General features: G+C 43.7%; 3 protein-coding genes across 7 annotated transcripts; 1 reads left to right on the plus strand and 2 right to left on the minus strand.

Moving 5' to 3' along the window:
• Window positions 1-5,669: 5,669 nt before the first annotated feature.
• fxyd6 (FXYD domain containing ion transport regulator 6) lies at window positions 5,670-12,333 on the minus strand. 4 transcript variants are annotated; one of them, XM_057049478.1, is made up of 8 exons: window positions 12,113-12,333; window positions 8,654-8,710; window positions 8,330-8,356; window positions 8,132-8,167; window positions 7,947-8,021; window positions 7,805-7,841; window positions 7,670-7,719; window positions 5,670-6,903 (listed from the first exon to the last, which is right to left on the minus strand). In XM_057049478.1, the coding sequence occupies exons 1-8, from the start codon at window positions 12,210-12,212 to the stop codon at window positions 6,869-6,871; spliced, it is 417 nt and encodes a 138-aa protein (XP_056905458.1). In that variant the 5' UTR covers window positions 12,213-12,333; the 3' UTR covers window positions 5,670-6,868. The 4 variants fall into 4 exon arrangements, with proteins under 4 accessions (XP_056905458.1, XP_056905459.1, XP_056905460.1 ...); XM_057049479.1 differs by lacking the exon at window positions 12,113-12,333 and adding an exon at window positions 11,771-12,105; XM_057049480.1 differs by lacking the exon at window positions 12,113-12,333 and adding an exon at window positions 11,748-12,103.
• A 55-nt stretch (window positions 12,334-12,388) lies between these two features.
• tmprss13a (transmembrane serine protease 13a) lies at window positions 12,389-18,713 on the minus strand. 2 transcript variants are annotated; one of them, XM_057049477.1, is made up of 13 exons: window positions 18,478-18,713; window positions 16,365-16,545; window positions 16,184-16,294; window positions 15,829-15,990; window positions 15,606-15,732; window positions 15,405-15,500; window positions 15,283-15,326; window positions 14,941-15,103; window positions 14,690-14,868; window positions 14,226-14,324; window positions 13,785-13,927; window positions 13,546-13,698; window positions 12,389-13,452 (listed from the first exon to the last, which is right to left on the minus strand). In XM_057049477.1, exons 1-13 carry the CDS (start codon window positions 18,493-18,495, stop codon window positions 13,438-13,440), a joined length of 1,491 nt encoding a protein of 496 aa, XP_056905457.1. In that variant the 5' UTR covers window positions 18,496-18,713; the 3' UTR covers window positions 12,389-13,437. The 2 variants fall into 2 exon arrangements, with proteins under 2 accessions (XP_056905457.1, XP_056905456.1); XM_057049476.1 differs by lacking the exon at window positions 18,478-18,713 and adding an exon at window positions 18,141-18,333.
• Window positions 18,714-20,212: 1,499 nt separating this feature from the next.
• Window positions 20,213-22,929, plus strand: il10ra (interleukin 10 receptor, alpha). The gene is made up of 7 exons (XM_057049475.1): window positions 20,213-20,497; window positions 20,693-20,813; window positions 20,951-21,120; window positions 21,215-21,360; window positions 21,496-21,652; window positions 21,764-21,882; window positions 21,977-22,929. Exons 1-7 carry the CDS (start codon window positions 20,410-20,412, stop codon window positions 22,847-22,849), a joined length of 1,674 nt encoding a protein of 557 aa, XP_056905455.1. The 5' UTR covers window positions 20,213-20,409; the 3' UTR covers window positions 22,850-22,929.
• The last annotated feature ends 3,841 nt before the right edge of the window (window positions 22,930-26,770 follow it).

Consider the following 26,770-nt stretch of genomic DNA (forward strand, 5'->3'; position numbering starts at 1 on the left):
CCCGGTGAAACCTCACCAAGGTCAGCAGTGGGAGAGACAGAGGGCACATGGTGCTACTGGTTAGCTCTGACAAGGTCACCTGAAATGGTGGGTGCAGGTAGAGAGCTGCCAAAATGGGCAGGATGGCAGGGAAGGTGGATGTTGTCAAATAGAAGCTTATGTCCTGAAGGCTAGAATGTTAAGCTTAAACCTGGTCAGAACCAAGCAACATATCTCCTGAGCGAGAGCCGCCTAACTAACATCTGAATGTGGCCATTTCTCCACTAACCTCTGCATCAAGCTAACACCAGTCACACGCCACCATGCTGACGCTCCTCAACCAATTGAGCGCATTTCCCTTCATCCAAACATGTCTGATTGTGTTGGCAGACGTGTCGGAGGTGCATCAGCGCATCGGAGGATGTGCGCCAGCGTGCGTCTGCATGGCGGCAAAGCACAGCCAAGACAATCTGGGCGTGCGCACGCGTTGATCTGGCAGTTGCATCTGTACAGGCTTGCACCCGGGTGGCGTTTGAATGGCGGCGCACGCACAAGTACAACAGATATCAAGTGTTAATTTATTCAAATGAGCCAGGGAGAATAACAAGAGGAAGGAGTGGGGGAGCAGGGCTAGTTCACTGATGCGTGTGTGTATGTGTGTGTATCTCCTTCTCCATCTCCCTTTTTTTCCCCCACCTCACTTGTTTTTTCACGTTCGCAAATGAGACCATTTGCATGGCAGAGGAGGAGGAAGGCAATGGAGATGAAGGAAGAAGGCAATGGAGATGAAAAAAGAACGAGGGTGGGGAGGGAAGGGGGGGGTGGGGGGGTGGGGGGGTGGGGGGGTGGGGGGGTAAGAGGGAACAGTGCAGTTTTGAGCAGACAGAATGCCCGCAGACAAAAACACACGGTGCCAGGGCGATACCAACGCTTCCAAGATGGCTGCCGCCGGAGGTTGTCCTCTGCTGGACCAACCCAGAGCCCCGCAGCGCTTTCCCCCGCCACGGGTGACACGCGAAGACCCTCTCCCGACTCTACCCAAGTGCTAATAAGGCGCGAGAAATTTAAATAGCTCAGTAAAGGTTCAACGTTCACCGCATGAATTTTGAATGCAGCCAGACAAAAAAAAAAAAAACGGCTGTGACGTGCAGAGATATCGATCAGAGATATCTAGTGACACCCAGTGGTCACTATCAAAGCTGTTACCATTAGAGCATCTAATAGTGATCTTGAAAGTCAGCAGATCAATAACATCTGCCGTCACGTATTTGTACGTTGATTCCAGAGGAGGATGCTGACGGTGAGTGACTCGCTGCAGCTGTGGAAGGGAAGGAGCGTAAATGCAGGATAAACAGAAATAAACCTGCTGTTTACACCCAAATCTTTACAGTTCTGCTCTGTTACATCAGGTGGAGTCAACAGCTCAGGGACACAGTTGGCAGGTGTGAGGGGATGCTGCAGAGTTTAGCGGGAGGGCACGTTTTCCATCTTTGACCCGGTGTGCTTTGATCTTATCACTTTCATGCGCTGTAACACTCCAGTACCTGCGACTTACTGGTGAACCTGTTCTCCACACACACACACACACACACACACACACATACACACACATACACATACACTTACACACATACACACACACACACACACAACATGTTGTTACAGTTCTCACTCCAGGCTTCAGGCTATATTCGTCAGATGGTTCAAGTACAAAAATATCAAGCTGAGTTTTGAGAAGACCTCAGGTAAACGGTGTGACCGTCTTATTCAAGACAGTCACACCATAATAAGTTTATGATTTTAGAGCCTTTACAGTCTCTTAAAGAGCTCCTGTTCAGCATTCAGTATTCAAAGGTTGTTTTTTAATGAGAGAATATGAAAACCCCAAACAAACGGCCTGAAACAGAACCGTCCCGTCACTGTTGCACCAGCATGCTGCTCCTCCTCAACTATGAGTAAAACACCATTTTATTTTTAAAGTGACAATAAACACTGATTCAACAAGAAAGATGTGTGATTGTGATCTCGGATGACATCAGCATACAACAACAGCTATTATCATGTATTTGTTTTTATCAAAGTACTGAAGTTAAGCCTAAAAGACATGCTTTACTTCCTATTTGTGCAACTCAACACAGTAAATATTCTATATTTTCTGCATATAATTCATTGATTTAGCTAATTATTAGCTGCTAATTTGCTTTTTTAATATATTTTTTAGTTGATTTTAAACATCAATCAGAAGCCTTTTACTCCTTTCTTCGTGGCACAAAAAGTCAACGCCTACTTGGATTTTCAAAGCTAAATCTAAAAATATGCATCTTCAAGCAAAAGATTGTGCTCACGTGACAAACACACAAACTCACTGAAGCACTAAAACACATTTTTAATAACAGGTGTAAATTACATCCTCATCCAAATGTGCCTAAAACCAGACCAGCGGATTTCCCAGTTATTTATTTAATGAAATAGCAGCATACTCCTGTTGTCCATCCTGTTGTCAACACCTCTCTTTTACAAATGTTTGGTCAAACTCATCCATGCGGGGAAAACTCCCCCCACGAGTGTATTCCCCTCCGCCGGCCTGCTACTCTCAGTCTCAGCAGTGGGTAAACACCTTTCAGCACTCATGGGAACAGTAACGGATTCGCCCTCTCACACCTGTCCAACACGCCGCACGTCTGTCCCTGCATGTGTATGATGTTATCAGCTCTAGTGAACTGTGTGATAAATGGCTTCTCATGCTTACCTCAACTGGAGCCCTTATGGAAAGCAGCTGACTCCACTCCCCCGGGGGGGTGTAGAGGGGCCCAACCGGTAAAACTGCCTGCTCTGGCTGTTTATGGGCTCTGCTAGATTTTATAGTGATGCTTGGAATCTTTCAATGTATGAAAAGACACAACAAAAATAGGAAACATGAAAGATGATCATATGAGTGTATAAAGTGTATAATAAATAGCATGTTTCTATTTTTAGGGGGGGGGGGGGGTTCCCTAATGAGGCAGCTCCTTGATTATATTCAAGTCAGTAAAACTAGAAGCCGTTGATGTTACTGGTCAAAATCCAGTGAATAATGAAGACCTTAAACTGAATGAAGAAGCTCTTTTTTTAGAGGGGGGAGGGGAGGGGAGAGGAGAGGAGAGGAGAGGAGAGGAGAGAGGAGAGGAGAGGAGAGGAGAGGAGAGGAGAGGAGGAGAGGAGGGGAGAGGAGAGGACTCCTGTCTGTCTGCCTGTAAACACTTATTTACTCGTGGATACATAAACACTATTTTTATTTTATTCCTCTGCTGCAGGCATGGGAACAAAGTTGTCGATGTCTTAAACTGGGTTCAGAAACCACAAAATGACCGTTGACTGAAGCTTCCCCTTTAAGTACTGGTTGTATAGCGCAGGAGATTAATTATTAAAAATGAACATTCAATACGTAATTTCTCAAAGTTTGTGTCTATTCTTCTGCAGGCGGCTCCGCTTCGGCCTCTGTCGGAAGTTGTTTCTGTTTCTACGCTTTCTCTTATCATGCTGAGGTTCTGGCGCCACCTTGTGGTGATCTATTGTAAAACACTTTTACGCGCCGGTGTCAAAGGTTAAATCACGCATCCTCTCCCTTTTAAGTAAGCATTTCGTAAGAATTGAGTTGATGGGTTTCTTGAACTTTTAATTTACTTGTATCAGTCTAAAGGACTGAACACACAAACATGCAACAACTGTATGGACCATTAATCTTTATTATTATTTTTATTAATATTATTACAAAAGCCTCACATTTTGCACAAAAACAGCTGCTAGCATGTCAGCACAGTCTGGTGGTTCCTGCTTGGATCTGTCTTCACTCCTCCTGGACCGGCCTTGGCTGTAGAGGACAAAAGCAGCATTTCAAACATATCGGCCATGATGTCTAATATTGATATTTAAAGTTCAGCAGAAAAAGTTTAATTGTTAAACACTTCGGCCAGCAGGTGGGGCTATAACGTCTGTTCTCTTTACCTTGGACTTGCCACAATTGAAGATTTTGTTGCCTTAAGAAAGAAAGAAAGTTAAACAGTTACTTTACCTCCAAAGCTAATCGCTATCGTGTCTTTCTTTAAACTAAAACTGTGGACTGTGAAGGAAACAGCGCACAAAAACTTCTCAGTGCATTTTAAGCGTCTCACCTGCTAGCAATAAGACGGAGAGGAACACAACAACCCCAGCAAACACAAGGCCTCCAACACGTAGCGTGTGGTAGTCTGTAAAACCACAGTGATGCGTTCATCTACTGCAACTCTTCTCACGTGCACATGAGCAGATACTTCAGGTCTAAATTCACGTACCGTACACGAAATCTGCATCGTAGTCGATGGGTCCCCCTGCAGAGACAGTAACAGATATTAGAGGTTAAATCAAAGGCGCTTTTGTTGGAAAACAGCTGGACCTTTCTGATCCGCTCACCTTTTGAAGACATGATGCCGCGTCTGCACGTGCGTGGGCTTGGCTGACTAAACTGCAGGGACAGTCAAACAGGTGGGTGATGACACAGCGAGTGATCTTTAAATAGCTCCACCAGGATCATCGTGTTGTTTGAGGTGTGGATTTGTTTTTAAAAGTGTCTCCAGTTTAATTGTGTCACTGAAATCAGCTTATTCACTTTCGTGGAGGCTGAGCTCTAAACGTTCTGACAAATCGCTCCATTTGCTTCCCTGCTGCAGACTTGAGAGCGAAATGATCTTCACCGAGGCTAATGGCCATATTGATTCTCTTTTCACCATCATCTCTCACACGCACATGAATGGAGAGCAAAAATGTCCCTCTTTGTCACTTATTGCCTTCCTTCCATGTCCTGTGTGTCTTTTAATGCACCACTGAGCAGCAGGTCATACCTGAGAGTTACTCATTAATACATTACAGCTCCAATATTCATTAACCTTGGACCTTGCGCTGCCTAATCAAGGTTATAGACGGGACTCCCAAAGACCAGCTCTACTGAAAATTGGTTAATAACACGATTTTTGACACTGCATAATAACACCTCAAAGTTTTTTTCTGACTATTTTCTTATGTGGTGACGGTTATATTGACAATATGTTTTTCGAAATGCATAATAATTATAGTTTTCGCCCTCGAACGTTTCAAAGCAAGAACACTAATAATTCAAGTTTCATACAATCTCATACATCCCAGACTTTCACTTCTCCTTCTTCCCTTGCACATTACTTTCCGCTCATACTTTCTGCCATCGCCAAACTTTTTTTTTGATGATGAGAGTGATTTTTTTAATTTATTCATTTTTAGAAAAGCAAGTTCTGACTCACCTGAGCTGCTGAAGGCTCCTGCAGTACTTCAGTACCTGTGTTTGTGAGTCTCGGAGGTGCTCCTGTCAATGCTCTGGGCGTGTCGAAAGAACCCAATTCCCACCCATTTACACTCACCACACACCCACCCACACACACACACACACTTTTACACCCACATACTTTAACTACTCAGTTACACATTTATCATCTCATAAGAGGAAGTTTGTTCCCTTGGTACCAATAAATACCAGGTCTGCTAACCTTTGGAGTGCTGGATGAATCATCGGAGTTAACTCCAGGCTGCAACATTTAACCTTCTCTGACATTGACACCACATTAGCACCTATTGACTTGGGTTCAAATATGGAGGAATCTGATGTTCTCCAGGGTCTTTGTCTTACCATAAAATCCTTGGAGACGTTATTATGTATATTCAGATATATATTTTAATTTAAGCCAAAAGCTCAACAGGTTGCTACACGACGAAGGCCTCATGCATAGAATAAACATTGTGTGATTGTGTGTCAAGGTGATTTTAATGTGATGGGGCATCACAAAATTACTGTGACAATTTTGACATAGACTGTATATAAGAATTGGATAGAGTTTGAGTGAGAAAACCAGTGTTCACCAGCATTCTCACAAATGTTACAAATGTTATAAAGCAGACTGTTTTAGGGGGGTTTGCACCAAAGTTGGGCAAATTCATTTAATTTTGCTCTGGTCTGACGCTCCACCTAGTGGACAAACAAGGAACAGCGTTTTTTTCTACATGATTAGAATTAATCTGTCCAGTTTCTGATACGTTCCATGATCATTGCACAGACATAATACATTCCTTCAAACTCTGGCAATCAAACATTCCTTTCTCTGAAATCAGACGGTTTAAAACGCGGTGCTAGAATTCTAAGAAACCCAAGAGAAAAGAAGGAGCTCAGATTACCATTTGTGAGATTGGGCAAGCTAACAATAGACAAGTGTGAAAACAGTTAATCCATGTTGAGCCGGTGATGCTGAAGTGGAGTGGATGCATGTAGAGGAAGGCAGTGAGACAGCTGACGCAGGAGCTCGTGTCCACGTGCTAAAATCTTGCCGCGGAGGAGCTCTCGCAAATACCTGCAACCTCTGGCCACTGAGATTGTCTGCTATAAGGTTCATGACACGTGTACACAATCTCTAATATCCAAACACATCCAACCTTTAAAACACATCAACAAAGGCTTTTAAATGGTACATATCCACACATTATTAGCAACTGGAAACCCTGAATAAAAGATGCTAGACAATAAACACTGGAACTCACGACAAAACGGCTTCACCTGAAAGACAGTGTTATATCAGCTCTGCTGCTTAGATCAAAAACAAGAACATACAAATCACAAGACAGCACAGGAAACCAGGAGAATACTGGCAGACCGGCACCACAATGGAGCGCGACAGGCTCGTCTTCAGGTACTCGAGATTTCTGTACATTTTAGCCGTTTGTGCACATGTCCTCCCGAGCCCGTGCGTTCAGCCAGTTGTTGTAATGTAATGTAACATTTCCATCGCCATTAAAGTGGTTTAACATCAAATTCGGGTAGTACTGAAGTGACAGGCTACTTCGATCCAGAGAGTCCTCAGTTCTCTGTGGAAGTCTCTGCAACCACCTCCGCTGCAGACAGACAAGAAGAGGGTCAGTAAAAGATTTCACAAATGCAACACGTGCTGCCTGTTGGGACACCAACAACTTCTTTCTCACTCAGCCTCAATCGGGGATCTTTGTCTCCATTTTAGACATTTTAGTACCCAATTTGAACAAGTGACCAGTTAAAAATGTCGGGAGATTCAGTCATCATTACTGCTGCCAATCATTCATGGAAACAACCCCGAATGTTCCTGAAATGTCCCTTATCACGATCACATTGATGCGACTTTAACTGTCGTTCTGGAAATGAGCTTTTTCAAGCTTCTCAGCAGCTGTTTGATGATGAGGGAACTATTTTTCTGTGATATTTTATAACATTTGTGAAAAGGACACATACCAAGCAGATGAGTTAAAAACATTAACAACATGATCCCTCTAGATTTTTGGAAGAAATAAACAAAATTGTTTCATGTTCTAATGGCTTATTGTGTTATTCATGGCAGACCAGTGAAGCATTTCCAGTCCAGCATGAGTATTATGGGTTTTTTTTGTGGTTTTCGGTGTGAGACGAGGCAGAATCCGTGTTGACAGACACAACTCTCCCTCTCCGAGTGTTTCTTATCAAATTTGAGGACAGCAAAGACTCAATGCACTCAATGAGTCATGTCAGCTGACCTTTGCACTCTCAGTGACCTCCTTTGGAAGAGTGCCATTCATAAAGCACTGGTGCGCATGAACTCCAAAAACAAGCTAAAAAGCTAAAAACGGCTGTATGTCAAGGGTTGGGTCTCACCCATGGGGACAATCATGTTCTCTTCTTCTTTCTCCTCGTCTACAGGGGCCCTGAGGAGATAAGACACTGTTAAAAATCACATGTTAGAAACATTAAAGTGAAATATTTAACAGTAGTGGAGAGACACTGATGAACCTGGGCTTCTGCTTGATACTGCAGCTGCAGCGCCGACCTTAAAGCACCACAAAGTAGACATCACTGTCACAGTCGGAGGTGATGACCATAAATGTGGGTGAGCAAAATAACAGCACATACGAGCACAGACATGTGAACTCACTGAGGATGAGGAGGATGCCCAGAGTGAAGAGCACCACGGCAAAGCCCAGACCCCCGATCCGCAGAGTCTCGTAATCTGCAGAGGTTGGCGAGCAGAGAGGGAGGATCGTGACCTTGATTGACCTCGTGATTGTAACGATGCACCATAGCCACCTCAAGGTGGGTGAAAAGGGCGCGTTAACTCACCATAAACAAATGGGTTGGTCTCTTTCTCTTCGCCATCTGTTTAACAAATACACAATGTCAGAACCAAAGTATTGACATTTCGCCTCGAAATAATTTTTTTTTCAGGGTTGCGATCACGATCGTCAGTGAGGATGATGTCATCCGGCGTCTGTGGCGTCAGCGTTGAGTGGGGGGACCTGATGTGTGTTCAGTACTCACCCGGGGGATCACTCTTGTCTGCAACGGCTGAGTGGCGACGGACGGGAGAAATGTTTCCAGTCAGAGCGGGGAAAAAACACAGAGATGATGATGAGACGTCTTTGTCTCCGCGTTTGATCTAACATGAGCGTCAGCGTGACCGTCCAGACCCAAGACTACAAAGTGTGGTGTGTGAGGAGTTGTGAGTGTGTTTCATTTTCAAACATACACTACAAACAGACCTCACAAACAACCTCACACAGCCAGGAAGCAATAATTGCTGTGTGTACATGTGTGTACATGTGTGTACATGTGTGTACGTGCATGAGTAATTGGGGCACTTACCAGCCACGCACACCATCAGGACAGATGAGAGGAAGAGAAAAATAGTTTCCATGGCAACTGTTGATATAGAGTAGAACAAGTGAATGAAAGGCCACAAAATACAAATGAGTTCTGAGTTATTGAGCTCCTCTACTCATGACCCCGCGTGTCTGTACATGAACAATGACAGCGAACGCCCCGTGATGTGTTTACATGTTGATCTGTTTAATGCGATGTGAAATTGAGCTGCTGCAAAAGGCCTGCAGATATGGATTTCATCCATGCTGGCAGCACGCTCACGTCATCCGGTTCCCTTCCAGACGCCTTCCTCCCTGCGGGCATCTCTGCCTCTGCCTATTTCCAAACACGACTATAGTGTGTGTCTGACAAAATGGGTTGAGGTTCAGGTTGATGCCTCAGACTTTTAAATTTTATATTTATTTCGCCTATAATTTTAAATAATTTCAATTTAGTTGATCTTCTAATTTGTACACGCAAGTATTGCTCTCTAAAAAGTCCTAGTTGCACACATGAGGAATAGCAGCAAGTGAGGTCAACTTCCTGGTCCAGCTCTGGCGACAGAAACTAATGAAAGGCTTGTGTGTGCTTTAGTTTCCCATAATGTGATGCAAGAACTGAAGAAGCCTTCCGGATAGAAGGCGAAACATCTTCAAGAGAAGAAACCCAGTCCATTTGACATAGAAAACTACCTTGGATACAATGACCTGGATGATTGAGAATCTACACAGACATTTAGTTTCCCATATTTGCATTATCTAGCCGTACTAGCCGCAAATGCAGGACACAGCTACAGCTAATACGCCATCATTCTAGAGCGCTCTCTCAGGCCAGGCAGATACAGATTTGACACTAATGCATTAGCTGTAGTATAACTCTGTTAACAAGCCTTCAATAGTCCAGAAGCTCTGTTTAACCCTGTCGTTACCAGCTCAGACTGAGAATCCCTCTGTGTTTTTATGCTTCGCACTAACTATCCATCTGGATGTGTGTCTGTTGTGCGTCCACATCAGTCACAGTGAAAACAGTACACTCTAAAGAGCACTGCAGCTGTTGCTTTATCATTCCTCCGTGGCTGTAGGAATCTCGCTGCACTTATTTGATGGGGAAATCCGCTCTTGAACTCGTCACTTGACCAGATCGAAGAGCACGTGGCAACAAACTTTTGAGGGCTGAAACATGGAACAATAAAAAATTTAATAGCGGAAATATAGCCAAGCCAACTGTACTCAGCCAATCAGAAAGTCCAAATACTATTTCCCACTCTTCGCAGTCTGCTGGCAGGTAGTCTATCAGTGTGAGGCTAATGGTTTGCGTTGCTCTACAGAGACACGTTAATGGCAGGGAAGTGATGTTTGTATGTTTGTATTCGCAGCTAAGTGCCACTTTGGCTGACCTCCATCGCTTCTGGAGTCAAAGATTAGGTTTGAAAGCCGAGTGATTATCCAGACTTTACATACTGGGTCAAACACAGTGGCATGTGTTTTTTTAAAGGGAGCGCCACTTTCTTTGGAATTCATCAGTTTAATGTGCTGCCCCGTTAGAGGGAGTGCCTTTCTATTTATGGAACTGGTTGCCATTTCAAACCCTGTCCCATCCCATATGTCTTTTTCTACATGAATATTGAGTAGAAGTGCTATATTGATCTTTTGTGCACGTATGCTGCTCGATGGCAACAACAACCGAATGATGAACTGCATCTTTGGCTTGCCCATGAGCTAACTTCCTCTGTCTGCCCTACCTGCATCTATGTCTTATGATGGTCGTCAAGGTTGCATTAAGTTGGATTCTCTAAATGCATCCTTGGAGTCTTCCTTCTACACAGAAACCAGGTGAATTCCCCTTAAGATATTCCATACTTTGGTATCTTACAATCTTAAATTAATCTTTAGAAATCTCTCTTTCTGGAGAATATGTTTCATTGAAGCCGTTCGCTCCCTGCAACAGGTGTCACTTGACCCTTCCCTGACTTAGCAGGACTATTGTTCTGTGGTATGACGATCCTGTGCCAAGCTTGACTCTAACAGTAGATAATAAAAAGGGCAGCCAGGGTGACTGTAAACACTTTGGACAAAGAGAGGCAGAGAGAATGAGATATAAGAAACAGAGATATTATCCCTGGAGGGAATGCAAGGGGAAAGGTGTGCCGTCTTAGGAGAAAAGGCCCACGCAATGGTGACGGTTCCAGTGGAAAGTGCTGCAATCAAAAACACTTCCCGGCAGAGGTGATAGTGATTCACTGTGTCACCTGCTTACAGAAACCAAAAACAAATGAGTTTCATCATTTATGAGCTGACTTTGGGAAAAACACCTTCACCTTCACGATGAGGAGAACACTAAAGAATGTATATGGTAGTTATGTTGTCACCGTCCCATTAGCATTTGGCAAATATTTCCTCCTCTTTGAACAACCAAACGAGAGCTGACATTTCAAATCCTCTGCTGCTGCTGCTGATCGGGGAAGAGCTGGAGAGCAATCAGATCTTAACCTGGATAATGAAGATGCATGTGGAAGGACGAGCTGATTGCAGATCTGTTAATGGAAAAAAGCACTTTGGTGATATGAGCAGACGGGTCAAATAGCCAATTGTGTCCTACAGATCCGTTTTCAGTGTTTTAAAATTAACTTGAAAATGGATTGTGTGTTTGAATAAAGTTCATATTTTTAATGCAGTGTTCTTCGAGATGTGCTATATTTTCAAATTTATTTCAATTGATTTCTTCCTGAAAGAGCAGAATATCAAAATAGATAACCGTATTCCTCCTATAGCGTCTAATTAATCCTTTTGAAGAAAAAAAAACTACATCACTGTAGAGGTGTAGTCTCCACGCATCTCCATGGTGACGTCTCCAAAATAGTCAGGAGATGTGATATAACAGAGACAAATGGAAAGATAGGCGTGACGCTAATGAATGGTTTTAAATCAGTTTTAAGGATACATTTTGATATTTATTTCAATACGTTGGCGCCAAAGAAGTCCTGCTTATACAATCCGAGTTCTCACGCGCTCTCATAACGCCCCAGAGACGTCACTCAGTAAACCACTGTCACGATCCATTTCAGCGCGTCACGTTTGCCCGTAAACGTTTGCCCAACCTCGACTGTCTGCGTGCATCAACCTGTGGATCCTGTGGACAGAGCGGAGCCGGGGGGCCGGTAGTAACGCAGGAGTGACATCAGACACGACGGTCGCCTCTTCCACTCGCCTTCACGGTTACCGAAATGAGTCGAGCCAGTTTTGTCATAAAGGGTAAAGGATTTGTTGTTTCTAAAGCGTTTGCGCTGCGTTTTGATGCGACGAGCGTCACCAGACACACCCTTAATCTGTTCCCCACAAACACGGTGCGCCGTGAGTCTCCAGCAGCGTAAACGCCACACGCGTCGCGCCTTGTGCGCTTTCTTTGATATTCCAGCCTGAGGAAAGGACAGTGAAACGGCTCTTATCGGCGCGCAAAACTTACCTGTTCTTGCTTTAAAAATCCAGCCACAGAAAAATAAATGAGAAAATAAATCTAACAGTTTGACGCAATTCTTGTTCCAAATATAATGATCTATCAACATTTGGTGACGCACTTATAGAGAAAAAATATATAAATAGTGATGGATAATCTCCTACCTATCCAGTGCACCAACACTCACTGACTATCCTCCCTCATCCTCTCTCTCTCTGTGTCTCTCTCTTACACACACACACACACACACACACCACCACCACCACCAGAGTATGAATACCAGCATCCTTGTCCTCTAGATTTATTTCATGATTTCAAAATCACTTCGACAGGAGAGTTTTTTGCTCATTCTTCATCATAGTAATGTGTAATGTAATCAAATATATCGCTTATAAAACTGTAAGTCAGCACGGCAATAAATAGACATAGTGGTCTACAAAGAAAACAGTAATTCACAGTAATTAAGAATTAAGAAGAGGATTATTGACAGTTTAGTAACAGAGTTGAGAACTACACACTGTCTTTACCTTCATATAAACATAAAGTGTCCATTAATAACAGCTTAAAAAAGCTGAGATAGGTCCTGGAGGGGCAGGAAACACACTTCTATTATAAATTCTATTAAAATATAACATAATTATTCAAGGATTTGCAGAGCAAACTGTGTTTGTTTGGCACAGAACAGAGAAGTGCGAGCCTCCGCCCCTCCAAGCATGTCCGAAGTAGACCCTTCACTGGAGGAGAGCGTGCTTGTTGTGCTCTTGTTTTTAAAGGCAATAGAGGCATGGCCACTTAAACTTCATTGGAAAAAAATTGTATTTTCTTTGTCCTAAAACTGACATTTACACCTAGAAGTAACCAAGAGTGAAAATGGGGAAATTATAGGAATTTAGATTATAATTTAGAGATAATTTAATGAACCGGAGATTGGCTATTTCATTGAGGTACCCATAAACACAGCAAAACAACCTGACCATCAGCGTATATGATCCCTGTCAGCTTATAAATACCGGTAGTGAGGTTCGTGTCATGTTTGGCAAAATCTGGTGTAAAGAAACATTGATTAAAAGAATCACGTGTCGGACTAAAACCAGTGCATCGACTGAGGTGTGTGTGTGTGTGTGTGTGTGTGTGTGTGTGTGTGTGTGTGTGTGTGTGTTTGCGCTTCAGGAAATAAACCCGGCAGTGGGCGTGGTGCCTGCAGTCGTCACACAGCCCTTCCTCTGTCTCTGTCTGCAGCATCTCTATATGTATATTTAAGGTGTAAATGCATCCTGCAAAGACTTCATAGTGCAGAGGCCACTGAGGAGGCTGTGCAAATAGACAAATGGACGTCAGGGCTTCTCTAGCTGTAGAAGGGACAGACAGAGAGGCAATGATGAAACCACGGACATCACCAGAGAGTCAAAGATGCTGTCATATCTCCCTCCAGTGGGTCTCACCTGCATCCTGCTGTAAATCCAGGATAAAACACTACTGACTCGGGTGTAAACGCCAGGCTTGTTTTCTTGGCCGCAGCCAGACCCCCAGCTAGTAATCCCCACCACATACCAGCGATCGCCTTCCTGACACACCAGAGGTCCACCACTGTCCCCCTGAGAAAACATCCCCCCACTTAATGTTAAGAATGTCACCATGGCAATGTGGCCACTTCAACGCTAAACTGGCTCCGGACACTCACCTGACAGGAGTCCTTTCCTCCGCCCAGGTGTCCAGCACAGAGCATGTTCTTGGTGATGGCATTGTTGTACACGCTCGGGCTGTTACACACACGATCACCAATGATGTCCACAGTCACCTCCATTAGACTTCTGGAAGTGTCACCTGTTTTGAAGAAAAACAAGTTATTCTTCCAAAAGCAGCAGGTGACCAAATAAATTCATTCTCCAGTCCAGCCAGGTTTTCTGTTTTCTTTCTTTCTCCCACAGGCAGAAAACATTTTGTCCAAGGACAGTTTGATCCTAGGTGAACACGTTTCCTGTCTGGTAGGACAGAAATTCCGGCTGGGATGAGGCCCTTGGACTGGATTTGAGCATTAAATCTAAAGAAGACCCTAGTCAGGAAAGGTTAAGATAAACAACATAATGTATGCTATTGTATGTGGTTCCATATTGTGGCTTACTTGATTGTTCTTCTGTGACGCCAAAACCTGAGGTCCAGCAATGAGTCCCAGGGGGAAAACTCTGGTCAAAGTTTGGCAGACATGCTGGTTGAACATTGTCTGCGTAACAGGAAAAGATAGACGATGATGAGAGGGGATATAATTAGATCCCAAGTAGGACTGTGAACTCAGCATGGGCTAAATCTGATTACAGCTGAAGCTCAACAGCAGGAAAAAAACTCAATCGTGCTCAGCATCGGTCCTGCAGCACAGCGTTGTCTTTTCATTTGTATTTGACTGAAAAATTATTTCTGAAGGGAAAGAAACGTTTGATGAACGATTTACGACCTGCCCCTCTCGGATCTTAATTTGATTTGACATGAAACTTGATAAATGTCGAAGAACTGAAACTGTACAGGACTCTTGAGGTTTTTAAAAGTGGGAATGTGTGAGTGAAATTTGACAGTAACGAAGTTCTGACTGACTGTCAAAAACAACAGGAGAGGCCAGTTTGAGCAGAGCGACGTCGTGGTCGTTGGTTTGGCTGTTATAGCTCTCGCTCAGGAGGATCCGCTCGACGCTGTAGGGCTCTGGTAGCTTGTCCAGCGACACCACTCCGCTGTACACCTTCCAGTTTTCCGCAAAGAGGGAAAACATGTTGCTTCTGGAATGCAGATAGAGGCAGCTCAGTGGAATGTGCACATTTGTTGAAAGAATAAATAAAATGTGTCAGCACTTTGGGAAGCAGTGAGCAGCCGTCAGGACAAAATCGGGGGAGATCAGAATCCCCCCGCAGACGTGGGACCCCATGAAGTGAAGTGTCAACTGCCATGGCCACTGACCCGGCTGAGCCATGCTGCCCCCGATGATCCGGGATGTGGAGCGCTGCAGCCCGCAGTCTAGAACCAGGTGACAACGTGAGATTAAACAAGAGAGCAGACGTGACAGAAATACAGTGAGTAATGCTGTAATTACGTGGCTAGTCTGGATATAACTGTAATTAATTACACTCGTTTAGGAAAAAGGGCTTCAGATTGTGACAGATATGTAGGTGCAGGAACAGATGGAGGCTTCTTACCCAAGCACTGCAGGGACACAGTCTGCTGGTCTGGACAGGAAGAGCTGTGAATGGCCACAATAAGATACAAATCTGAGTGTTATGACCGGAGTTTGGTTTATGGGCCAGGATTAATGGCATACCTGACAGTCACCCTGCCCTGGAGGAACTGGGAGGACTTGCTGTCGATGGTTAAACTAACAGAAGCCTCGGACTGAATTGGATTGGCAGTGTAGAAGCTGAGGGGGTAGAGAGGGGTTTAGAAGAGTCATGATGTGAAAGTATACTTGCAAAAATCATTTACTGAAAGGATGGCATTACGGTGATTAAATCTCAAATCTCACTTTCTGAATCCCAGTGCGACGCAGGTCTCTCTGGCCAAGCTCTGGTCCCACCCGCTGTAGCACACCGGGAGAAAGCGGCCATCCTCAGATGTCCTGACTTGCAGACTGTTGTTCTTTGCGAACCTCACTGGGGAGAAAGCGTCACCGTTAAAATCAGCTACATCACCCCAATTGAAAATTCAAAAATTTCCATACATGCCTGCGCCTACATGTGCCTACTCACCGCAGTTGGTTTCATCTGAGCCCAGCGTGCAATCTTTCACGGCGTCGCACTGCACAGTGTTGTTGGAGCAGCTGTCGTCAATGGATACGGGAGGGTTTTCGTACCCTTGCTTGTCGTCGTCGCCCAGGAGAGACACCACTGCCAGCCGCGTGCCAAATTGTACTGTTGTTGGAAATATGATGAATACGACTTTAGGGTTTGACCTCTGTCCTTATTCTGTTTTCATTGATGCCTGGCATGGAGCTGAGTTATGCACCATCATAACCATTTTTATAATAATATAAGGAATCCAGTCCATTTCTAACTACAAAAACTGCATTGATGACAGACATCTTTACAGTGACACACGCCATACCGCCAAGCCAGATAGCCAATCCCAGAAGACAGGCCACCAGTAAGACCCCTCCTGTCCCTGCATAACACCTGGGGTTGCTGTTACCACAGCCCCTCTTTTTCCTGCTGGGAGCTAGACACAAACACACATTTAAAATCAGCTTTATTCTGAGGAAAACACACCGGGCGTTGGCGACACTCACGTGTGTTCGACAGTGCCACATGGGGAGCGGCCACAGGCGGCGGGTACTGGGGGATGTAACGTGGCTGGGTGGCAGGGTTCAAGTCCAAGCCCAAACCTGTGCCGTACACCACTTCCTCATAGGGCTTGAGGGGGGGCTGAGTGTGCACGGCCACAGAGTAGTAGGGAGGAGGGAGCTGGTCCTGCATGGAGAACAGAGAAGGCCGTAGATGCATTGCACTTGGAAACAAGAGGGGTTATTTTTAGCAGGTATTTGCGTGTTGCTGGTTGTCATGGCTGAGCTCGTGGCCCATTGTCCTCCACGCGTTCTCTCACTATTGCAAAATTCACACCTGGGGAGCAAAGACTCATTCAATCTAACTGCCGTGTCCAAACGATCACTTTCTAAAGATTAACTTCCTGTTTTTTGATCACTGTCTTCTCCTCTGACCTTTATGATTCACAGATTCAGTCACAAATTATAGTACATCTACCGTGTTTTTATGTTATCTAGTTTTTCTTTTCAGTTTGAGGAAATATGAGGGGAATGCAGGTGACCGAGGTTTTTGATAATACTTTTATTCAGCTCTGGCGTGACCTCATGGTGGCTGCCTCGTAATACATTATGTTTGGTCTGGAAAACTTTAACTTAATAGATAATCATGCTCAAACAATTTAAATTCCCCGCTAAACAGAGCTGGTGTTTGACAGTTGACCAGAATGACGTAGATCAAACTAGAATTATTGTTACGAGATCCAGATTGGTATATTTGTTTTGGAACAATGTAAACAGACACACCAAAAATCAGTCAAACACCAAATTCAACTGTTTTGTGCACAAATTATGACACCCCGACCCCCTTTTGGCTCTGCAAAATAAGATAATAGTTGTATTTCCTGTATGTGTTCTATTGCTTGTCGTGTTGTGGAATGCAGTGTGATGAGTTGCTGGAGTCACTTGACTTGTTTCTGGCCTGATCACATGCAGTGTCATCCAACTATATGGAAATTCATTTTCTTTACTTGGTGTCATTACACATACATGATGGATTTTAGTGCTTCAGTTCGAAGTAAATATCACTTTGACAATAAGAATTATCTATCAGAAGTAGAAGCAATGTTATTATTTTCAGTCAAAGAGAATAGAAAAATCCCATAGGACCAAATCCATAAGGAAGAATTGTAAAGGCTACAGGTGGATCTGGTACAAAAAGACCATTTCTATTGCAAGCTGATTGAGTTTCACTTCAGGCAGCAAACACCCGACTTAATTGAAGTAAAATGGAATCTGTAATAGGCGGAGGACATGTGCATCATATTTCCCATCAGTGTACAAAAGGATCATATTTCATGGGCCACCATTACAATGGGAAAGATCCGTCATTATGGTAAAGCTCAGAAGGCGTAAATCCCAGATTAAGACTTGTGTAACATTTAAAAAGTCAGTATTTTACTTGAGGCAGCCATAGGAAATAACACACATACAAAACTCGGCCTCAGAAGTGGTGGAATAGAGCTGTTAAGTCTGGAACTGGGGTCTGGACAGGGGAGCGAAGCTGAATTTCAACTGCAAATAGTTTTTTTAAACCTTAAAAGGGAGGTTCAATGTCCAAAAATGAAAGTTCAGCCATTCAGCCAAAAAAAGAAGACAACTTTATATGAGATGTTATTAAAACTATACTTTGTGCTGTTGAGACCCAGATTAAGTGTAATTCTGACAACACCAAACCAGTCTGCGTTACACTCTCACAGGAGCGACACGGAACATCGGACTTGATCTGTCTGTGAGGTTGTTTACCTCTGAAACTCCAGCAGTAACTCCCCCAAAACTCCAGCCACCACTCCAAAGACAGGGGAAAATAATATTATCAGCGTTCAGTTTCAGGTAAAAAACCACAAAAAAAGGCAGTGTCACAAAACAACCCATGTTTAGGTTTTTGTCTAAACTCTAAAGGGGCCACACAGGTTTGAGGAAACCAAACTGACACAGTGAAACTTATACAGAACATTAGATAAACACAAAAGAAGTATTGATCAAGCACAAACTAAGAGAATTCATTAAAGTCAGAGAGAGACAGAGAGGACACAAAGAGTGGGTTTTCCTTTGTTAGACAAAGACAAAAAGAACAACTTACTGGGTCATGCTTTGCCATTGGTCTCAGGCCAGCAGAAAGTGGATAGTGGAGGTGAGAGCAGGTGGGCGGAGCTACTTCAGCAGGAGTTTACTTAGCGCTTCGAGCACGGTGGTGCCATGTTCAACACCTCCCCTCTCCCATCTCTTTTTCTTCCTCAGTGCGTCTTGTTTCTTCCTGACCTCCATCTAAATACAGCTAGGTCTGCCTGATACCTCCCATGGCCGGCCTCTACCTTTAGATTCTACCCAAGAGAGATGGGTGTGTTCAGGAAACATTTGAATTCCTGTCTGACCAGTTTTATGGCAGTCAGAGTTGGTCAGGGCCTATTTCGCTATTCTATTGATATGCTGTTGGCTGAACTGAAGTGCAGTGTCAGGAGAGCAGAATTAATCACCTGAGCATAAATGTAACATCACCTTATGCTCCCAGGCACTATGATCCAAGCACGAAGTCAGGCATGAATGTGCACACATGTAGGTGTTCTATTACCCATTTACTTTGTGACTTGGTGGCATCTTTACTGTCTCCTGGAGCAGAAACTATGCATGTGATTCCTTCCTCTAATAATTAACCAGCCCCCCTACATAGGGGGAAACTCCAAATGTAATGAGGGATTGAAAACCAAAGTGGTGCATTTTAAAGATAATGCAGCTTCTATTATTATGGTGATTAGGATTGGATTGGGATCACAACAACATGGTTCTCGCAGTTTAAAGGCATACTTTTGGGGGTAAATCCACGACTCTAAACCGATTTTAGGTGTGGACATGAGCCCACTACTGGCCATTGTGTTCCTTCTCATCCCGATCAGATATTATATATATGACAGTTTGTATTTTGATGTTTAAAATGATGCACAACAGACAATCAAAGCCAAAAATATGAAACTGACAATTTAGTCTTAATCTATAAATTGTCATTATGGGTTTACTCAGAGTGGATAATAAAGCCTTATATGATAACAAAGCCTTACCATGTGCTACAACTAGGTGGGGACATTATATATGATATTGTGTGAAGTTTCTGGATAATTCCTGCTTCTCAGAGTGATTCTGAAAAGTTCCCCTTCATGACAGAAACCAAAGGTCAACACGTCCACGATGATCTAAGTAAATGAAACCTTATCACATGTCAAAGTAGACAAAAACAGAAAATCAGAAACTCAGCTGGGGTATTACAATGTTATTCAGAGAGAAGCACTTTTTCTTTTCATTTGATAAACATGAGTTCGATGTACAACTCCTCCAGCTTCCCGTGAAGAAGGCAAAGGTCCATTTAAAATTCACCAAACAAGAAAAAGGTTTGATGGCTTCGATTGTTTTTTGGCTACCACAGTGTATCATTTATCAATCGCTGTTATATTATGTTGATTATTTAGTGGACATAGAAGTAAATTAATGAACGCACATGAAATAAATGACATAAAATGGTGACCACGACCACCAGTTGACCACACTACATACATACATACATACATACATACATACATACATACATACATACATACATACATACATACATACATACATACATACATACATACATACATAACACGCTACAAACACTTTTTTAGATCTCTGATTTCTTCTTTCAGAAAAGGAAGGGAGAACTTCTGACTGTTTCCCTTTCCTTGTGAGAAAAGAGGAAGAGAAGCAGTGGTGGGAAAAGACAGTAGTGGGGACGTGAACGCAGCAGCGCGTCAGCGGTGCGCCTGCGGCAGGAAACGCATCATCTGAGAGGGAGGGTTGAACAAAAGAGGAAGGTTTCTGGGGAGAACAGCGTTCAAGTAATCATCGGGGAATTCAGCAAGCCCTGCCAGTCAACACACGAGCAATGGACTTGTTGCTTCAGTAGAACTGAGAGATGACCGGATCGCCTCGGAGACCGCTTCAAGGGCCGGAATAAGCGAACTTTGTTGGATTCTGTGGACTCATGATTCATTTGGGGATTTTAGAAATGAATGCAAGAATCACGGCACCGTTTTTTGTCTTCCTGACCATTTGTGTGAGCCGTGTTTCAGGTAGGCTGATCAATACTTTTAAAATCATTCGGGAGACACGGACTCTTCTACAGATGTCTCAGAAACGCACCAGACAAATGAATCAATGTGAAATACTGTTGAAAACTCAATTGGTCACGTTCAGCATGTTACTAGGATTAATTTTGAATCACACGGCCTGATTTTAGTTTGCTCCTTCCTTTCTTCCTGTGGTAGGACTGATTGTACCGTCACCTGAGAATCTGAAGGTGGATATTTGGGATGGGGAGGCGACAGCCGTCTGGATCAGTCCCAAAAACGCTCCCTTAGACTTCCGCTACAATGTCGAAATGGCAATGTATGTCAGAGTATTGTTTTTTCTCTCTCCACGATCTCTTAAGTGCTTCCTCTTTAATTGCAATCTTGACTTCTTACTGGCATAATGCAAGAAAAGCTGCTGACCTTTATTCTGCTTCGTGTGTTTTCTGCCCACAGTTACTCTAAGCCGTGGGAAAAGGTGGTCAATTGCACGGGGATCACGCACACCTACTGTGACCTTAGCGGCCTCATACATGACTACACCGTGGGCTATAAGGTCCAAGTTCAGCTGGTGGCGGGGCAAAGCTCATCAATATGGATAAAGACAAAAATTCTACTAAACAAAAGTAGGTGTAGTGTAAAGTCTGCACCTAGAGCAATGACACTTTGGCTGGTTGAGTTATTATTATTATTTATTTCTACCCATCATTTATCTTGCAGGCAACCTGCGGCCCCCCACCTTCACTTTATACCCTACATCCAGCTCTCTAACAGTTCATGTCCACAAAAAACCCATTTTAAGCATACTCTTTCCTTACGGGGTCATCTACACCATTAATCTGGAGCAGAGAGGTGAAGACGAAAAGGTGATTATAAATAAAATTCAATCATATGAGACGGCAGAAGATCCCGGTGGAAATGTAATATTTTTCTGCTCACCTTCGTCACCAAAGCTTGTGGCGCTGACACTTGTTCCCCGACCCATATGGGATTTTCAACAGAATAAGTCCGAGCTGAAAGTGGATGATCAGACCAGTGCCACTTTCGGGTCGCTGCGCCGGAAGGCTGAATACTGCGTGAGTGTCAGAGTGGAGGACAAGTCATCGAAAGCCATCAGCCGCGTGTCCCCCAAACAATGTGTGGTGCTACCAGAGCAAGGTAACCAGTTCATGGCCACATTTCTGAAATAGGATCCCAAAAGTTGACCAGATATTGGTTCTAATCTCCAGCTGTGTCTCACGTCCGTCCTCCTTTTTTGTGTTCCGGCAGAATGGTACATAATTAAATGGACATCCCTCTCTATCGTGGCTATGCTCGTCTGTGCCTCCATTACTGCAGCCAGCTTCCTGTGTTACCTGAGACGTCCTGCGAAAACTCCCGCTGTGCTGGTGAGAACATTTAATGAGATCCTGTCTATCCTGAAAGAGGTAGGATCCACCAGGATAGTACAACTAAGGTCTTCTTCTTCTTCCCTCTCTGCAGAAACTGCCTGTGAGCAACTGGCTCCCGCTGTCTGTCGGAGAAGGGACTATGGAGGTGGTGACAGACAAAGCCTGGTTCCTCTCCAGCTACAGGCCAGAAGGGAAAAACCCTGTTGAGTTTCCAGTCACCAGTGAGACTCCAAAAGAAACGGAGGTGGAGGAGAGGAGGACAAGCTTGGACAGCGGAGTCAGTATGGGAACCAGCACTGTGGAGACCGGCCAAGGAAATTCTCCAGGGAGACATGACGACAGCGGGTGTGGGAGCTTGAGCGGATCAGACAGCTCCACCTCCAATCAGAGCGAGTGGAGGTCTCGCGACGGCAACGCTGGAATGGGAATGGACAGCAGGGTGGACGTGGACTGCCAGCTCCATTTATCATCGATGAACCTGGAGGTACAGGACAGCACGTCGCCAAAGGCCACGGTCATCTTCGGGAACTATCGCAGCCAGAGCCCTTCGGCTGCGACGATTGACGTCCGTGATAAGGTGTTCGAATCGACGCTATGTCACCCCATTTTAGCCGAAGTAGTGTCGGGCTACAGGGCTCCGCTTCAAGTGTGCCTCTGCTCTGGAGCAGGCCAGTGCACGTGGTGCCACAAACAGGGCCTCAGCGGAAGGGGGGTCATTGGACAGTACAGAGCTACGTGCACTGATAACGGACTGCACAGCAGCAAACAGGACTCTGTGGACTCTTGCAATGAAATGACATTTTTAAGTTATCCTCAAAAAACACATATGGACTCTTTTGCAGTGGAAGATATCTCAGCTTTTATCAGTCAGGAGAGTTTACCGATGCTAACAGCATTAGCATCACAAGACATTAATATGAACTTCTCCCTCTCGCTGTGTGATGTACAGATGGCAGCTGACTGATCCTCTGCAATGCCACCATTTTTAAGAAAACCCCTTTTTCCCCCATGTCGTTGCTAATGTGTTAAAGTTTTGGGTTTTTTTTTTTTTTTTTTAAAAAACCCCTTCAGCTGTATATGCAGCACTCGTGAAACGTGAAGAGTGAGTCACACGTTGTTTTTAACAGAGGGAGGAAACAGAGGTTAGACCACATGGCTCACGAACAGCAGCTGATTTTCGAGAGGCTCCAGGGACCAACAACATAACGGCAAAGACCTTGTTTAACCCTGCCTTCTATCTTTATCACTAGCTAAAATGCTGCACACTAGAAGTGAAACCAGTGTGGATGACATGCAAAGAACCCCTGGCCATTTTGGTAGTTATTTCCTTTTTTTCTCAACTTTTGAGCGCTGATCATTAAATAAGACAAAAAATGCAATTATCCCTTGTGAAAGGGCAGAAAGTTTCTGTACTTAAAAAAAAAATGGCTTCAGTTCCCCTGCAGGTGATGTTCATTTGTATGGAGTATTTATATGTATTTCTGTTTATTTATTATATGCGTATCAGTAAATGAAGCTGTCTCTCTTGAATTTTGTATAAATTCCACTCCTCCAGCCGGCAACTTTCAGTGTCGATGACAGAAACGAGCAAAAGTCCCAAACTAATAAACTGCTACATAACCAAATATAGAACCTAACTGTTTAAGGAAGCCTGTATGCAAATTACTGACAGAAAACAGAAGCAGTGCTTTCAGCCTACCCAGCTTAAAAATAATCACTTTTATTGGAAAAACATTCTTCTAAATTCCCCATCTGATGATAGCTAATGTTGCACTCAGATTTCTCAGGTTTACATAAAATAATTCTTGAAATTGTGATGGTTTACAGGCTGTGATATGACGCCTCTCCCCCAAACCGAACTGTTTATCAGGACAAAACAGACTTCTGAGACTATTTAGCCACCAGGCCCTCACCAGGGATTTTTTTTGGCAAAAATGTAGCCTAAATTGCCAAATTTTGAACTGAATTTGCAAGTCAGGACTCATCCACCCTTTGATAATGCCAAAAGTGCCTTCAAGACATTTAGTCCCTCAATTTATTTTCTGAAATGTATTATTATACTTAAAACTCCAATACACTGGTAAAATACAAAATCTGAAATCCATATTTTTGAGATATTCCTTTTGAGATATAATTCTTGAAATGGAAGAGGTTATTGACACCAAACTACTGGTTTCCATTTCGACATATAATGTGTTTTCTTTTAATTCACTGCCATGAAGGGAAACCTAATAAGAAATGAAAAGTGCACCAACAATAGAAAGTACGATAAGACAGCAGAGGAAGTTTCCTGCAGCTTACAAGAAAATTGATGTGTCTGGTTATTGTGGTTAACATGTCAAACTGCTGCTCCCATCAGCAGCACAACCGTTGCATTCCCCTCCTACTCACTATATGTGTGTGTGTGTGTGTGTGTGTGTGTGTGTGTGCATGTGTGTGTGTGTCTGTGTCTCTGTACATGTTACATAGGGAGGACATATTTTTATGAGCAAACTTAGGAGAGATTTGCTGGGATTTGAAAATGCTCGAGGCAGGGTTGAGGGTTAAACTTGATTTTTGCATAAGGGTTCAGGCAAAGGGCAGGGGATGCATTATTTCAAAGGGAGTCCTCACAAAGATAGTACAAATGTGTGTGTACGAAAGAGCCTGGGAAAATGCCCACAACAAAGCAGAATTGAAATTATTATTTCAAGTTATAATTAAATACTTATTTTACACAGATTAAACATCATGAAAGCAAAACTTTCTATTGAACATGACAAGTTAAAACTTTCTCTGAAGGCCTGAAAAACAACGTGAGCATTGGCTGTAAAAAATCGAAACTTTAAGGTATCGTAAAGGTGATGCGGTGAAATCCCTCTCGTGTTCAGATTAGAACTTCAGTGTGGGTGAGCAGCAAACAGGAACAGAGGTGCACACACGTACAGGAAAATGTCAGATGGGGGCCGTGGGTTCCATCACAGATAGAGGCCTCCGCTCATTTAATGACACCACTGACGGAGAATGGAGGCGGTGACTTGTGAGCGCCAACTTTGCTGCAGACGGAGAAAAACAACCCGCTCCGGCTTAGACCAACGACAATGTTAAACACGGAAATACATCCTCAATCAAAATTTTTAAAAAAGCCACATACCTGAGCACTTTGTCTTTGAGTGACGGCTCTGTGGAGGAAGCAGAGAAGATTTGTAGCTTAGTGACGTGTGGAAAAGGCACAAAAGAAAATAAGGTTTAAACACTGTGGTGGCAGAAATGATGGTTTCACTGTCAGAATCACTTTGAGTTTGAGGTGCGAGAAGACACAAAGTAGCTGCTAAAATCAGACGTGGCCACATGAGAAAAGGAGTTCTATTATGGTCTGGAATCAATCTTAACCGTATGGCATCTACTCACTCTTCTTCTTGCAGCACTTTTTGCATTTTTTGCATTTTTTGCATTTGTACTTGCAGCAGAATTGGATGATGGCGATGGCAAAAAGGATTCCCAGGATCCCGAAGCCCACGGCAACCCCCACTGCTGTTGAGTTGACCCTGCTACCTGGAGATAGAGACAACGAGACCACGACCGCCACTTAAATGACTTTCACTTTAAAGAACGACAGAGAAGTCAAGTAAAAACCTAAACCTACTTCATTCCTGAAATAAATGATTTCTATCCAAATCTGTCTGGCTGCTTGGGCCCACTTGGATCAATGTGCTCATCAATAAGTTTGAGTTGAGATAAATGTGGCTGGAAATGGTGCTGCCTTCCCAAACAGTGTGAAAAGACAGTGAAACTAGTTTCATTGTGATGTTTATACTTCCACTTTGTCAAATGCAGTTTAATGCTAACCAACAAGAGCTTAGCCACTTAGATAGCAGTCATTTTTAATTTGCAGCCACAGGAACTGGACCAACAAAGTAAAAGTGCCATAATACTAAAGATAAGAAGAATAAAATATTAATAATAACAATACAGATCTTAAATAGAAGATTAGTGAAAGGACAGGTTTCAGGTCAAAAGGTCATGCTTACCTTCGTTGCCCATTTTTAAGCATCCAGAAAAACCTCTGATCCCGACCACGTTCAGCTGTTTGACTTACTTCTCAACATTCCACCTGGCAGCGAAGAACAAAAATAAAGTTGTCTACGTTCTAACACCGTCAGCAGGTGTCTGACCACACCCCCATACCAGTCATTCTTTTCAAACCAGTCCATCTTCTCAGCCTGCCTTGCCTGTCCTCCACCTTTCCCGGCAGTCTCGGGATCAGACAAAGGGTCGTTCTCAGCCTGGCTGTGAAGTTTAACAGTTTAAAGGTTTTTCTCATCAAGATCCAACAGAAAATATCAGGCTCTCCTGTTTTCAGTCAGCTATTATCCATGACCTTAACCCTGTTAATACCCTAATAATAAAGGATAAAGATGAGTTGTGAGGACCACTATATTTCCAAAAGTATTTGGCCACCTGCCTTGACTCACATATGAACTTAATTGCCATCCCATTCCTAACCCATAGGGTTCAATATGATGTCGGCCCACCTTTTGCAGCTATTACAGCTTCAACTCTTCTGGGAAGGCTGTCCACAAGGTTGCGGAGTGTGTTTATAGGAATTGTCGACCATTCTTCCAAAAGCGCATTGGTGAGGTCACACACTGATGTTGGTCGAGAAGGCCTGGCTCTCAGTCTCCACTCTAATTCATCCCAAAGGTGTTCTATCAGGTTCAGGTCAGGACTCTGTACAGGCTAGTCAAGTTCATCCACACCAGACTCTGTCATCCATGTCTTTATGGACCTTGCTTTGTGCACTGGTGCACAGTCATGTTGGAAGAGGAAGGGTCCTGCTCCAAACTGTTCCCACAAGGTTCGGAGCATGGAATTGTCCAAAATGCATTTCTCCTCCACCAAATTT

Source organism: Takifugu flavidus, chromosome 12 (assembly GCF_003711565.1).
Source record: "Takifugu flavidus isolate HTHZ2018 chromosome 12, ASM371156v2, whole genome shotgun sequence".
NCBI lineage: Eukaryota > Metazoa > Chordata > Actinopteri > Tetraodontiformes > Tetraodontidae > Takifugu > Takifugu flavidus.